Source organism: Chanodichthys erythropterus, chromosome 8, assembly GCF_024489055.1.
Source record: "Chanodichthys erythropterus isolate Z2021 chromosome 8, ASM2448905v1, whole genome shotgun sequence".
NCBI classification, from domain to species: Eukaryota; Metazoa; Chordata; class Actinopteri; order Cypriniformes; family Xenocyprididae; genus Chanodichthys; species Chanodichthys erythropterus.
In genome coordinates this window covers 20,294,688-20,310,533 of record NC_090228.1, presented here as the reverse complement: position 1 = coordinate 20,310,533, position 15,846 = coordinate 20,294,688, and the positions used below count along the sequence as shown (strand labels likewise).

Below are 15,846 nucleotides of genomic sequence, written 5' to 3'. Positions count from 1 at the left end.
GGGGTACTTTTTATCAATGTGTGCACCAAGCCCATCTGGTGGGTTTGCTGCCAAAAAGCTATTTTTTTTTAGTTTCATCTGACCACAGAAGCCGGTCCTGTTTAAAGTTCCAGTCTTGTCTGACAACTGAATATGCTGGAGATTGTTTCTGGATGAGCGAGGAGGATTTTTCTTGAAACCCTCCCGAACATCTTGTGGGGATGTAGGTGCCGTTTGATCATTTTTTTTTCAGGCTTTCTGAGACTCAAGACTCAACTAATCTCTGCAGTTCTCCAACTATGTTCCTTGGATAGTCTTTGGCCACTCAAACTTTCCTCCTCACCGCGCATTAGGGCGATTTAGACACATCCTCTTCCTGGCAGATTTGTAACATCTTTAGTTAATTGGAACTTCTTAATTATTGTCCTGATAGAGGAAATGCTGTTTTCTTACAGCCACTTTCTATTTTGTGAAGCTCAACAATCTTTTGCTGCACATCAGAACTATATTCTTTGGTTTTACTCATTGTGATGAATGATTAACTGAATTTAGCCTTTGTGTTTCCTCATGTTTATACTCCTGTGGAACAGGAAGTCATGGCTGGACAATTTCATGTTCATGATCATCCTGTTGTGCTAAAAAAAAATGTAAATATGAATGCGAATACACTTAGAGATATTTTACTCATAAAAAAATTCTAGGGGTGCTAATAATTGTTTTGGAGAAAAAACAACTTATATTTCATAATGTGATTTTCCCCCCACTTTCAATTCTTTTCCTGAAAGGTTACATTTTTGCAAACGTTATGAATTAAAGATCAAAAGGATAAACAATGCAGATTTATTTTTACAGTCATCTTTGATCATATTTACCAAGGGTGCCAATAATTCTGACCACCACTGTATAGACACACATTTTTTCTGTATTTAATCGCAATTAAAAACATTGGTGTTTTAATATTTTTTTTATTAATTTCACAATTATTTGTTTAATGGCATCTTTTTTTTTATGAATGAAAGCCAGTATCACTGATACTAATATATTTTTTTAAACATTATTCATAGACATTCAACATTACAGTATAATTGAAAGCTATCAATTTCAACATTAATTAGGCTTTAAAAAATAACTTTTAATTTAAGTGAACTTAAAACAGTCTACACTTAAACCCATTATAATGAATGTCATATTTACCTGTGGCCTTACCTGTCTAACAGCTAGGAAATATACAGAAATTGAAGTTATCAAACACTTTACAGTCTTCACTGCATATATTATAATTATATATAGATGAATCCTTACTGAAGCTACAATTTTCTCTGTTACCTTTGTTCTTTGATTAACATTAACGACAGACATCACAGCAACTGGTTTATTAGGCTGCTGTGACTTTAAGACCCGAACATGATGTGGATGTGACGCGCATCTCATTTTCTCACAACACTTTTAGGTCTTTTAAGGTGTTATTTAACTCATTTAAGACTGCTCTTATGAGGATACTGTGTGTTGTTGCTTGTTTAAGCATGGAAGAGAACTAGATACTGGCATGCATTTTTCTGTCCACATCGAGGCGTGCGTGTGTTTGTGTGTCACACAGACATGACATTCACAGACAGCACATTCTTGTTTGTCTTGTGGTGCTTGAATGCTTTAAAAGCATTTACGTGAATAAGAGCATGATCATATAATGTAAGGCAGCGGATATTTGCACTAAGTGCAAATAGCAATAGATGCTATTTACACTGGGTGCAAATAGCTGTAGATGATAAAATAAATAAATTATGCAGCGGTAATAGATGCTATTTACAATATATTCTATTTACACCATGTAAAAGTATCAGTTCTTTGCAATAAGAGTAAATAGTAATTAGATGCTATCTATACTTTATATTGGCAGATACTATTTGCACCTCAGTATTTTTGTACATTAATAGGATGCAATAATATCATAGAGTGTAAATTAGTATATTTATTGAAATTATTAAATGGATTCTGCCTTATTAGGAAAATAAAAACCCTATATATGACAAAACATCTTTTGTTTAGTTTAGGATAGTTTTTCTCTGATATCGAGAAAAAAAAAAATCATCCTGTTGACGTTTTAGAACACATACATAATAGTTATAGATGTTAAATATTGTCAATAAAAGGTTGGAAAAATATTGTCCAAAGGCGTACATGACAAAACACCTTAAAAACAAAATGCTGAAGATACAGCGTGACACAATGAAACCTCCAAAAGCATCTATCTTGACATCTTAGGCTGGCAATTAAAAAATAGAGCAGACAGGACATGTACGGCAAATTATTCAGAAAATCGTTAGATGGAGATTAAGAGAACAAGAACAAGTGTACGAGAGAAAGATAGAATGCAATAAACATTTCATCGGCAAAGTGCTGACAAATCACCTTCATCAAACCCCCGACACGCGTACGTCTTCATTCCGCTAGCATCTATCGAGATGAAGAATAGAGTCAGCGGAAAAAACGACGACACATTAACAAGATTACAGCGATAATGTAGAACATCAGTGCGGCAGTGAGACGAGGTTGATTATGTGCTGGCGTGAGCGTTAATGAGTGTGTTGTAGTAAATGTGCTGTTTGTGTAAATATAACCCTTGTGTGTCCTGTGTTTCAGATGCACCATCCCATACAGATGAAGCCCGCAGACAGTGAGAAATCAAATGGTGAGTGTCTGTATGCCTTTCAAATTTTCCTCAAGTTGTCCAACTGTACGTTTGTTCTGGGGGTTTGTCTCTGTGGTTGTGTCTGTGTGTATGTGTGTGTGTGTGTGTGAATGAGAGATGGCTGAATTATTGAAACCCAGGAGGGCTGCACGGGTCAAGAATAGTTTAAGTGTTTGCCCTGGCAGCGACCCACACACGTATACACACACTCAAATAAACCATATCACTCACAAAAAAGATTTTATAGATGTGGTTAGGAAGTCCACCGAAAGAGAACGGGGGCTTGGCCGGGGGATGTGCAAAGCTCTTTCAGACTTTGACTTGACAGTTGAATGATGATGAAACTGTTACGACTATGTTACTACATAACCTGCTCACAAGCAAACATGCTTGTTTTACTGTAGTTTTCCAGTTTTGCTTTATATACAGCACCATTCAAAAATTTGGGGTCAGTGAGATTTTTTTTATGTTTTTGAAAGAGTCTCTTATGCTCAAAAAGGCTGTTTATTTGATCAAAAAAATACAGTAAAAACAGCAATATTGTAAAATATGATTACAATTTAAGTTAAATTTTGTATTTTAATAAATGTAATTTTATTTCTGTAATGGCAAAGCAGTCATTACTCAATTCTTCAGTGTCACATGATCCTTCAGAATATGCTGATTTGCTGCTTAAGAAACAAATTATTACCAATGTTGAAAATGGGTTTGCTGCATAATATTTTTGTGGAAACTGCCACTTTTCTCACTTTTGATCAGTTTAATGCATCCTTCCTGAATAAAGGTATTCATTTCTTTTTAAACAAATCATACTGACCCCACATTTTTGTAAGTTCAAATTAATAATAATCATTTCATTATTAATAAGATCTGGATTAGTCTGAAACAGAATTATTTGCAAAAATTCTTATCTATTGATTCTTCTAAGTCAATAGATTTTTTTAGATAGATTTTTTTTATTATTATTATTATTTATTTTATTTTTTTTTATAATAGTTATGGTATAACTATGATTTTTATAATGTTGTGGTATTTCTTCAAAATGTAATAACTTGTTCTGCCTCTGAAATAACTTATTATGGAAATAAAATGGTTTGCAAATAGCATTTCATATATTTTCTTCTGAGTCAGATTGGGAATCAACATCTCGTCGGTGGAAAAAGATCCGTGTCTCTCTGAGTGACAGTGGTGTTATATATGTGACCCTCCATAAGGCGTCTCACATAGATGATATCATATCAAATGTTCACTGTAAACACAGCTGTAATGCGTTTATTCTGCTCATTAGTGAACACTGTAACCTATCAAACTGAGAACGCTGCTCCTGTGTGTGTGTGCTTTTAATCTTCTGATATGACACTGTGTGTGCATAAAGGCGAAGCCTTTGAAACGGCACTTATCGCTGGCTCATCCTGTCGCTGTTAAATGCACAAACAATTCAAACAGCAAAATAAACAAGTGAGCTATCGATTTCCCAGAGTGCAGCGGCTTGCTTATCGGCCGCCCAGCGGTAAGAGCTGACACATTCTTCATTAAAAAAAATTGGATTACAGTTTCCTCTCTCTTGCTCTTTCTCTCTCTCTTTCTCACTCACCCACTCAAGCATACACAACCACACAACTGAAACTGTCACCAAATATACATTTTCTTCGTTTTATTTATCTCTCTCTCTCTTTTTGTATTACTATTTTCTTCTTGTTCGGTCCTTCTCTCATTATGCCAATCATTTCAGATTAGAAACATCTGAAGGTTCACACTTTCTCTCACTGCCTTCAGGTTGTCGGAATGATATTTACCATACGGAAGCCCATTTCCACTTCAGAGTAATTGTGGTAATTTTGATAAAACATTAAAAACAAGTAATTCTTTCACATTGTAAGATTTAAAGTCATAATTAGGGGAAGCTGCATTTTATTTTATTTTATTTTTTATTGTATTTTGTTATATTTTATCATTATTTATTTTATTTTTTATTTTATTTAAATTTTTTTTTTTTTTTTTTTTTTTTTAATCTTTTTAAAAAGTTTTTCCATACATATTTTTTAGATCACATAAAATTTTTTAAATTTAACTTTTTTTTTTTTTTTTTTTTTTTTTTTTTTTCAAATTAGTCAAAAGATTTCATAAATCCCAGTATTCAATACAGGCTTATATATATTTTTTTTTGTTCAGTTTAGTTTGTTCACATTTCTTCTCTCATTATGCCGATCATTTCAGATTAGAAACATCTGAAGGTTCGCACTTTCTCTCACTGCCTTCAGGTTGTCGGAATGATATTTACCATACGGAAGCCCATTTCCACCAGTAATAGGTGAAATTGTTGTAATTTTGATAAAACATTATAAATAAGTTATTCTTTCACATTATAAGATTTAAAGTCATAATTAGGGGATACAAAGCTGCATTTATTTATTTTTTATTTATTTTATTTTATTTTATTTATTTATTTGTTTGAAAAGTGTTTCCATACATATTTTTGAGATCACATTATAAAATGTGGATATTCTTTTTTTTTTTTTTTTTTTTTTTTACAGTTTTATAGAATGCTGAAAGCAAAATCAAATTAGTCAAAAGATTTCATAAATCCCAATGCAGTATTCAATACAGGCTTATATTTTGTTGTTCAGTTTAGTTTGTTCACATTTTATCTACTGTTGATGAAAAATAGCAATACAGCTTACCAGAAAATACTACTCATTTAGCCAGTTAATGAGGTGAGCAACAAAACTACATTTCCCATCATTCTCTCTGGCAGCACAGAATGATAAAATACATGAAGCGTCAATTACACACCTAATGCACATTTTCCTCTTCATTTTGGTGCATTAGTGCTAAAGAGCTTTCTGTCTTTATGGTGAACTGTAAAAGAGAGAAATAAAAATGAAATCGCTCAATGCATCCATTTTATTTCGACCAAAAATGCTCATCACATCATAATTACGGCCTCCGAGCTTGTAAATAGGATCATCCCAGGAGGACTTGAAGGCGGCACACACAGATTACAGGCAAAAGAGAGTGCCTGGGTCATTGAAAGAAAAGATCAAAGAGAACCAAATGAAAATTTGCTGTTGTGTGTGTCTGGGCTTGATGTGCTAATGAGATGTTGATCACGTGATCACGTCTTTTTTTCCCCACACGTTGGTCTCATTTGTTTTCTCCACCCTTCCTATCGCTCAGCGGTGGAGGACAGAAAGCTGTTCATCGGCATGGTGTCGAAGAAATGCAATGAGAACGACATCCGGGTCATGTTCTCTCCCTTCGGACAGATCGAGGAGTGCCGCATCTTGAGGGGACCAGATGGACTCAGCCGAGGTGAGACACATGCACATACTGTATATTTTTCAGGGTTTCGACATTTGTTTTTACATTTATAAAGGAAGCATATGATGGAAAATATTTTTTTTGATGTGTCCTCTAACAATCTCAATGCAAATGTGAAACTAACACTATGAGCTAACCAGGTGCGATGCAATGAAGCATCACACTGGGTAGCCACACCCACAGTGAAACTTCATTGGTCAAGTAAAATATTTCATGTACTGTATCTATATATTAAATGACAAATATGTTCTGATTGGCAGTGATTGTTTTGCATCACTCAGAAAGGGGACACATTAGACTGGACACTGTAAGCGGCAAAAACGTAATGGTTATGACATCACAACCCAAGCTCATTAACATAGGACAGCCCACATTTATACATCAACACCTACTCAGTATTCAGCCTTCATTCCTGACGAATAACAGTGTGAACTGCCAACACAATCTCATGGTAGTTTGTAATTATTTTATTTTATTAGTTTTTTTGGCTGATTTGGAGGCTAATTCGTAATTCTCATTCATACTTTTTCATGCAATCTGCTTACTCTCCAGTGACGTTAGGTTTAGGGGTGGACCTTCAAGCTTGTTTTTTCTTAAAAAAGCGTAATTTTTTTCACATTTGTACGATTTTTTAAATTCATACAAAATCATCACCTCTTAAATTAGTTAGGTTTTTCTGTGAGATATAGTTGGAACTACAGCAGGCATATAACCAATTATAACAGGGCTCATTTACATAGAAGTCTTTAAAGGTGCAGTAGCAAAATCAGGCCGTTTTATTATAAAAGTCACATAAAACTGTTATGAGTGTTTTTGGTGCAAGAAAATAATCTAATAATTAAGGCTGTCAAGCAATTAACATGTTTAATCAAATGTATTACATGATGTGCCAATTAATTAATCTAATTAATCACACATTAAATTTGGCTGAGGAATTACCCCCAAGATATAATTTAAAGTCATTATTGTGTTAAATGAGAAAAACATCAAATAGACATTACAAAAAGTATCGTTTTAGAAATAAATATTTTATTTAATTCAGTATAGAATTAAACTTTAGGCTACAACGGCCATTGTTTTTTGCAGAAGCTGCATCTGAATTAGTATTTAGAAATATTTATAGACCAAAACATTTGGTTACAAACAAAATTTCTTATGTTCCACAAAATAAAGTCATACAGATTTGAAACAACATTAGGGTGAGTACATGTAGAATTAGAGTTTTTGGACACACTCAAAATATGATTTTTTTTATGAAATGAGACTCTAAATAAGAAACTAAAACTACCAATAGGTGGCGGTAAATGTCTAAATGAGTAAGTCATTGAGTCATTCATCCATTCGATTCATTCTAGCAACTAATTCATTCAGGAATTAAGTATAAATTTATAAATGAGCCATTGAATCATCGATTCACCCGACTGATTCGCGATATATTCAGAAACAATCACCGCTGTGTGCTGCTTGGAGATGCACAACAGTTCTGCTCCGGCTTTAGGTAATTTTTTCATTGGCAAAATTGAGCAAAAACAGACAAAAAATATAACACAATATTAACGTCTTATTTAATTAACTTTAGGACCATTCTAACTGCAGTCTATATATCATGCAGTGAGCTGTTGCCCTGCTTCATGTTCGTCACCAGTTAACTGTATGTAAACTGAGCTGTAAATGTAAAATGATCAATGTAGGTCTGGGACGGGGCAGGTGCGTTAATATTTATATATATTAATAATTTTAATGTGTTATTTTTCATTACTAATTAAAGATGCAGTACGCAACTTTTTTTGTGTTAAAGATTTACAAAAAATATATAATGAGAATGTACAACATGAATCCATTTTCCAAACCATGTTTTTGTTTTATCCTGAATCATTATGGTACACTTATAATAAGTGTTTATATTCGGACTATTTCAGACCGGACTGATAGGACCCGCCGCAGAGTATCACAGTAACTGCGTGACTCGCCATAGACATACACGGAGAAAAGTAGCTCCGGCTACAATGTTCCTCCGCAAGACGCATGCAGTTCTGTTTATTAACCGCTAGAGGGCCAAAAATCGCGGACAGCAGATTTAATTAAATAAACGTGTTAAAATGACCTACTAGTAATATAAGTAGACTTTAGAGGAAAAAGAAAAGAAATTGCAACAAAAGTGTAGAATACAACCCATTATAGCACATTTTGATATATTACAATGCTTGTGTTTTATACTTCATTAACATAATATTCAAGTTAAGCTCCACTGTCGATTATCATAATTTTAACATTTCTTCTTGTAAAAATGCTTTTGAAATGCACTTATAGCACTTTTTAGCCTTCAAAAAAATCGAAATTTACAAACTGAGCTTTAAGAATCAGAAAATTGTGCACGTTCTGGTAACAGCAGTTAGAGATTCTGATTAGTGTTTTTTTTTTTTTTCTTTCTTTTCTTTTCATTCTAGCTTTCTAGTTCAAAGGTCTGTTACCTAGCAAAGTCAGACTCTCGCTGTGTGTGAGATTGTTCGATTTCCTCAATAATCATGGGAATATGTGTGGTACATGATAGTGTTGAAGATTTTTCCAGCTTGATGTAACCTGTAGGGAATTACATCGTACCTTCAACTTCCCACAATGCTCTGCCTTCCCATACAGCCCTCTTATATCACTCGTTTATCCTTCTCATCCACTCCTCTAGTCATCCCTCCATCCTCCGTTCATTCACGTCACTCCTCCGCAGTCCTTATTTTCCGTCTTTTCCTCCTGTCCTCATGAATATTTTAATTCCACAGGAGATTAACTTTATTCCCTGAGCTAGTGGTTGGAGATATATTTGAAATGTCTCTATGAGAGGAACTACCACCCTCTCCCATAATAAAGGATTGGATGAATAAATAGATGAGTAAATGTGTACGTAAAGGAGGTGTACGGTAAATCCCACGGACTAGGATGACTTTACCACGCTCTCGCATCGCTATTAAATTGGTCTATCAATCATCATTGAACTTCACTATTAATAAAATATAGATCAGGCCACATGTGAGCGCAGTGCCCTGGGAGCTACCCCACTTTCTTCAAAAAACTCATCTCTCGCTTTCTCTATCCCTCTGTATTGCACCATCTCCCTCGATTCTTCTCTTTCGATGACACTTTCAGGTATTTATACCTTTGTTTGTGTTGTTTTCGCCACAACCTCGACATAAAAATGTACAGTCAGTCGGTCGTTGATGTGAGAAAAATACCTGACCAATAAATAAATAAATGGACCTGAAATAGTGGTTTGAGTTAAAATCATTTTAATATGTAAAAAGAAAAACATGGCACAAAAATTATGCCGTTTTGCACTCATTATGTGAAAAGAAATTGACCCCAGAATGCTGCGTTTGACCAATCACCATCAAGTATTCCAGAGTGCTGTGGAATAAGTATAATTAATTGCCTTCCTTGGAAATTGTTTCATTCGGTCTCCTCGTTAACTGCTTATCATCTCAACAGATCAGAGTTGGTTCGAACTGTGAACGAACTCTGCAGTCGCAGGTCAGCAAAAACGAGGACTTTGAGAGTTGAAAGAAAAAGTTTTTTTTTTTTTTTTTTGCATTTCTCCCCCACGAGATGGTTTCTCTAGAGTTTCGCACCAAACCACTGCCGACAAATATCACCCTTAGAGTGTCCAAAACTGCTTTAATGATGAGGCTAATTAAACAACTCTAAAAATAAACAGCCTTTCATTCCGCTTTCACTCGTGGAGGCGCTCCGGTTCGCCGGGGCCAGATTCGCCCGCTCTGAAGACAGAAAGGAGGTTGTATTGGAGTGATAGTGAGGAGAGAGATGCTAATGAGAAGAAAGAAGAAAGGTAGGTCTGCTAGCTAGAGCAGGTAGCTGGTGCCAGCAGATATACAGCGCAACCGTGTGGTTGTAACACTGTATTGCAGAGCAGAATTATTGCTGATTTTAAGTCTTGTAAAATGATAGTGGGTCATTTACATAACACAATTTTTTGGTTCTTTCATTTAATTTAGTAAAAAATGCATTTAAATACAATTTATACATACAATGAAGAGCACAAATCATATGGTGCAACCAAAATCTTGCAGACCCCCATGACTGTGTCTAGGTTTTGTAACTTAAAATATCAAATAATTTGACTTTATTACAAGGCAAGTTTAGTTCAGGTTGCAAAATGTCATGCTGTGCAACTCCCTAAAAACAAAATTATATTTATAAATTAATAATTAATGATAATTATGGACAAAAATACTGTTTACCTTGAAATTTGCCAGTATTATTATTTTAATAATTATTAAAGGGTTAGTTCACCCAAAAATGAAAATTAAGTCATTTATTACTCACCCTCATGTCGTTCCACACCAGTAAGACCTTCATCTTCAAAACACAAATTAAGATATTTTTGATAAAATCCGATGGCTCAGTAAGGCCTCCATTGCCAGCAAGATCATTTCCTTTTTTTAATGCCCAGAAAGCTATTAAAGACATTTTTAGAGAATATTTTTTGTGCGACAAAAAAAATAAAATAAATAAATAAATAAAAATAGCGACTTTATTCAACAATATTTAGTGGTGGGCGATTTCAAAACACTGATTCATGAAGCTTCAAAGCTTTACGAATCTTTTGTTTCGATTCAATGGTTTGGAGCATGTATCAAACTGCCAAAGTCACATGAACTATTGAAATTGCGAAACACTTATGATGTAACAAAGCCTCGTTTACTAAAATCACGTGACTTTGCCGCTCCGAACCACTGACTCGAAACAAAAGATTTGTAAAGCTTCGAAGCTTCATGAAGCAGTGTTTTGAAATCACCCACCACTAGATATTGTTGAATAAAGTCGTTATTTTGTTTTTTTTGGCGCACAAAAAGTATTCTTGTCACTTTATATAATTAAGGTTGAACCACAGTAGTCACATGAACTGTTTTAAATATGCTTTTAGTAGATATGGAGGCCTCACTGAGCCATCGAATTTTATCAAAAATATCTTAATTTGTGTTCTGAAGATGAACAAAGGTCTTACGGATGTGGAATGACATGAGGGTGAGTAATTAATGACTGAATTTTCATTTTTGGGTGAACAAACCCTTTAAGATTCACATGTATTTAAGGTGTATTATTTTTACTTGGTTACACCACGTTACGCCACCATGTGACATGGCATTTAACATGTCATTTTTGTTTGAAAATGTATGTTTTTGAAAACATATAAAGCCAATTCTAAGAATTTTGCACATGTGTGCAACTGGATTTATGTATTTATTTATTGTGAATACTCTTATATGTCATTGACCCAATTACGAGACAAGCAACCACTATGTCCTCATTTCCAGTGGGAGAGTCAAGATTTTCATCATGATGAAATCATAGTAGTATTGATCATAAGTTGTAATTGTGAATGTTGAATGCACTGTATTTCGTATGTAAATTATGCACTGTGGGTGAAGAATAATAATGAAGCTTTCCAGATAGTACTGTAAGCTGAGATTTGTGTGCGACAGAACATTTCCCATCATTCTCTATGGCAGCATGAGAATGTTGCAGTAGGGAAAAAAATGAAAGTAGTATGAAATTCACCAGCATGTCCATGTTATTCTGGCCAACAACACTTGGATGCACATCATTAATAGTTTCCAAACTTAAAGCACTCAAATGAAGCATATATGAAAAGACAGGGCGACAAGTCTTTTGTTCCTCCTTCTCCTCCATTCCTTTGCTTCTATCTCAGCGCATTCACATATGTAGATATGTGAGAAGTAGTTAACCCATTAACTAGACTGTCCATGCATGCGAGCATGTGTGTGTCCTCAATATGTATAAATGTGCTGGACTGCACAGTAGAGTAGAGCTCTTCAAACAGGGCTGCGTTTTCCCCCAGCATGCCTCCATATGGCCTGTTCTTCTGGCTCCCACTTGCACCACTTTGGTTCCAAGACTCCTTGTCCCAGATGCCATTGCAAGCTCTCCTGAAACACACACTCCCCTCCAGGGATTCTTCAGCTTGATTACAGTTATTTAAAAAGGAACTTTTTTTTTTTTGGTCCATATTTATGTGTTTTTTTTTTAATATATATATATAAACACGGTTGGTTAAAAATCAATTCTAAAATCATTTTGTGTGAAAATATTGTGCCTTTGGCCTTTGAGTTCGAGTGTCTATGATATTAAAATGATAATATTGAGAAGAAAAAGAGAAAAATCACTCACTTTCATTCAACTTTCAAACAAATGAAAATATGTTTAATGAAACCTGAGAGAGACTTCTGTCCCTCAGTTGAAAGTCCATTTCACCAAAACTTCAAAAAGTTCATAAAGACATTGTAAAAGTAATCCAAGTAATTGATGACATTATTTGAATAATATATATATATAATATATATATTTATTTATTTATTTATTTATTTATTTATTTATTTATTTTGTGGTATCAAAATTGTAATTGGGTCTCATGAAATTTCACTAGTATTGGTATTAACAATTGAAATTTTGGTATCACAGTAACCCTACAGGTAGAGTTTGGGTGTGACAAAGTACATGTGTGCATGTGATGAAACTAGCCACATACACTAATCCCATAGTTCCAAGCCATCGCACCAAACAAAACTAAAAAACTGATTCCATTGCTGATAGTCATTTTGTTGAGTGTGTATTTTGAGATGTTGAATGTTGAATGTTTATCTGAAGCTGAATGTTGAATGTTGATTGTTCTATTCTAGCAACTGTATAGCACTGTTGTCTGCTGTGTTCTTTGTACGATCTTTGTTTTTTTTGGCTTTATAACAACCTGTCCAACCCTTTTGTCTTGTTTTGTTTCTCTCTCGTCTCTCCTCCTTCCTCTCCTCTCCTCCCTCCCACGTCCCTCCCCTCCTTCCTGCAGGATGTGCGTTTGTCACGTTTTCTACCAGGGCTATGGCACAGAATGCAATCAAAGCCATGCATCAGTCTCAAACCATGGAGGTACTGTACCCTTGTCTTCTCTCTCTCTCTCTCTCTCTATCTCTCTTCCTCTCTCTATCTCTGCTCTGTTCCAAAATCTAGTGAGCTGACTATGTAGGCAGCATTTTAAGGGTGCGCTCCCCTCTCAAAGGTTGTTCCAACCTTCTTTTGGACATCATTCTTCTAATGCATTGAAGCATCAATACACTAAGAGCTCAGAAAAAAAAGAAGAAAAAAAAATGTCGTAAGATATGTACGTTGTAAATATAATTCATTCAGTTTCACGTAGCATCAGTATTGTCGAATTAAAAGTCACCATTTTGCATTGTAGTGTCATTCTTAACTTAGCAGCTTCCATCCAAAATTGTGAACAATACCTATTAAAGTAATTCATTCAGTACTGCAAAGTATGTCAACAAGTAGTTCTAATTAAAATTAATTACTTTACCCAATTCGGTCTGCTGCGTTAGTGTTGCGTTGTTAGCTTAGCAACATGCTAATACCAAACTGAACTGAGTAATCCCTACCCTATTGATAATGGACCATCTTTGCTTACAAATGTTTTCCTAATGTGACCGCTTCTTATAAGAATATCATTGTTAGCTTAGCAGAATGCTAACGTATCCACATTTACCATTGTCTTAGATTCTCTGCTTTGTTTTTGCTTATCAGAATATCGCCATTAGTTTAACAACATGCTAATCCCAAACTACCCTGTTGAAAAACCAACATATGCTGGTTAGGTATGTTTTGAAGCATGGCAGCTGGATTGAGCTGGTCCTTAGTCGGTCCTTAGCCAGTCATGAGCTGGTTTAAGATGGTCAAGTGCTGGTCCAAAGCTGGTCCTAAGCAACTAGCTCCAGCTTAGAAACAGCTCATGACCAACTAAGGACCAGCGTAAACCAGCTGCCATATATCAAAACTTACCTAAACCAGCATATTCTGTTTTTTTCAACAGGGAAGTACGTGAGTAAGTGTGTATGACGCACGGGTTGCAGCCTACATAGAGCGTTCCAAATCAGTCACTTACAAAGATTCATTTCACTTACGACGCTGCCAAGGCAATTGGACCGCTGTAGGCAGCTCAATAGATTTTAGAACAGAGCCTTGCTATCTCTCTATCTTTTTCTCTCTATCTTATTTCTTTTTGAATTGGCGGCCAGTATCACTACCATGTACAGATTCTAAGATTTTCCCTATGAAGTTCTACGTTGCAAAATGAAACTTTTTTTAAACAGAATTTTCCCTCAGTCACTCACTTTTCTGCAGAACTTTCAACACCATATTAAGTGCCTCTTCGCTCCCTGTAATTACTGTCAGGCATTGCCAAAATCACCCCTGGCCAAATGGGTCAAACTAAGAAGGACCCCCCTGGACCCACCACCCAACCAGTCTGCCATTAGCAGACGGGTCTCGTGGTGGCGATGTCACAGACGCTTTAATAACAGACCTCCGACGGGCCCTTGCATTGTGATTGCCCTGTAGAATGCTGCCGTGCTGCTCTCAGTTTAGCAGTCCGTCTCAGTGCCTGTCAAAATGTCAAAGCTCTGACACACCAAATCAGAGGGTGCTGACAGCTGTCTAATACAGGGCCCTAACTATGCGCCTGTGTGTGTGCGACTTTGCGCATGTCACCGCTCTCCCAACGTATGTTAACCCTTGCAGACATGATGTTTTTAACACCGACACCCAGATTTAAAGACCACCTATTAACCAATCAGAAATCACTGACACTAATGGATTTAAGCTGTTTTCTCAAGTCTCTGAAGGCCTGTAATTATCAATTCTTAGCTAAATTTACAAATATATTTTATCCTTCTGCCAGCTGGCCACATTTCTGCACAGTATGCATCCAAATAGCCAACCCCCCCGCATCTTTTTTTCGCAAAGGGAAAGTAATTACCCAGTTTAGATGAGAGTGAGTAAATTGTGTCGGGTTGTTGTTTGTTTTCGGCCATCTCTTCGCCCTCCCCTCACACCGAGGAATTTGTGGCCTTTCTGAATGTCATGACTTAATGAAAACGGATATGACAGAGGGTGGTCATGCATGCGCCTGGGTACACGCACACAGTTGTGATCGGCCTCGCTCCTTTAGTTTCGTCTCAAAGGGTTGTTTTCAGTGCTCTGGTTTGCAATAGTCTCCCTGGACGTTCATCTCGTTTGATATGTGTTTGTCTCTCTTTATCTCTGTGATCGCGTTACTGTGTTTTTGTGTGTGTGTCTCCACAGATGCACGTTCGTATGCTAATGTATATTTCATGGGAGTGTGTGCGTGGCACCCTGTATGTTAGGGTGGATTTTATCTAACCTTTCAACAACATATCTGGGCATGTTTTTGTGAGATTAACCTATGTAAAGCGTTACCAATTTTAACTTGTACACTTTAGCTTCAATCTACTTCTTTCACATTAGTCAAAGCCTGCAGAGAGAGAGAGTGTGTGTGTGTGCGTGTGGGTGTGTGTGTGTGTGTGTGAGAGAGAGAAAGACAGAGCGAGTGAGTAATGAGATTTTTTCGGTCTCTTGAGATGTTCACTCGGAGATGGCACCACTCGATTGACAGCTTGAGTTAAATCTCATTTTTTTTCCCCCTTACAAGTTTTATTTTTACCTCCCCTCCATCTGAGAGCAGAAATAAGAAAATCAGCTCTCCGAATGGAAGGAACACTGTAGAATGCTCCGGGTGGATGTGAGGCGCTCCACCTCCAAGAAACTCAAATGTTCTCTCTCGCACACACACTCGTTCTAGAGGTTCTGTGATCTTTCATCTTTTTTTGTCAGTCTGTGGTTTGCAGTTTAGAGAGAGCACAATAAAAGCGGTAGAGTGATTTATCAGAGTGAATCAGCACCTGTAAGGTAGAGACAAGAGACAGAGATGTAGAATAATTGCCTTGAAGCACTCGTTTCAATCTTTTGTCCTCTTGTGGCTCCAT

The 15,846-nt window shown here is 36.0% G+C and overlaps 1 protein-coding gene across 14 annotated transcripts in view; it reads left to right on the top strand.

Annotated features, from left to right (window-relative positions):
- celf2 (cugbp, Elav-like family member 2) overlaps positions 1–15,846 on the top strand; it is a 175,811-nt gene that overhangs the window by 133,452 nt on the left and 26,513 nt on the right. For 13 of the 14 annotated variants that reach the window (XM_067392263.1, XM_067392262.1, XM_067392265.1 and 10 more), the window contains 3 exons: positions 2,620–2,668; positions 5,846–5,980; positions 12,858–12,937. In XM_067392263.1, the coding sequence (XP_067248364.1) occupies positions 2,620–2,668; positions 5,846–5,980; positions 12,858–12,937 (264 nt within the window). The remainder of the gene's footprint in view (positions 1–2,619; positions 2,669–5,845; positions 5,981–12,857; positions 12,938–15,846) is intronic. The other variant, XM_067392269.1, reaches the window with a different exon arrangement.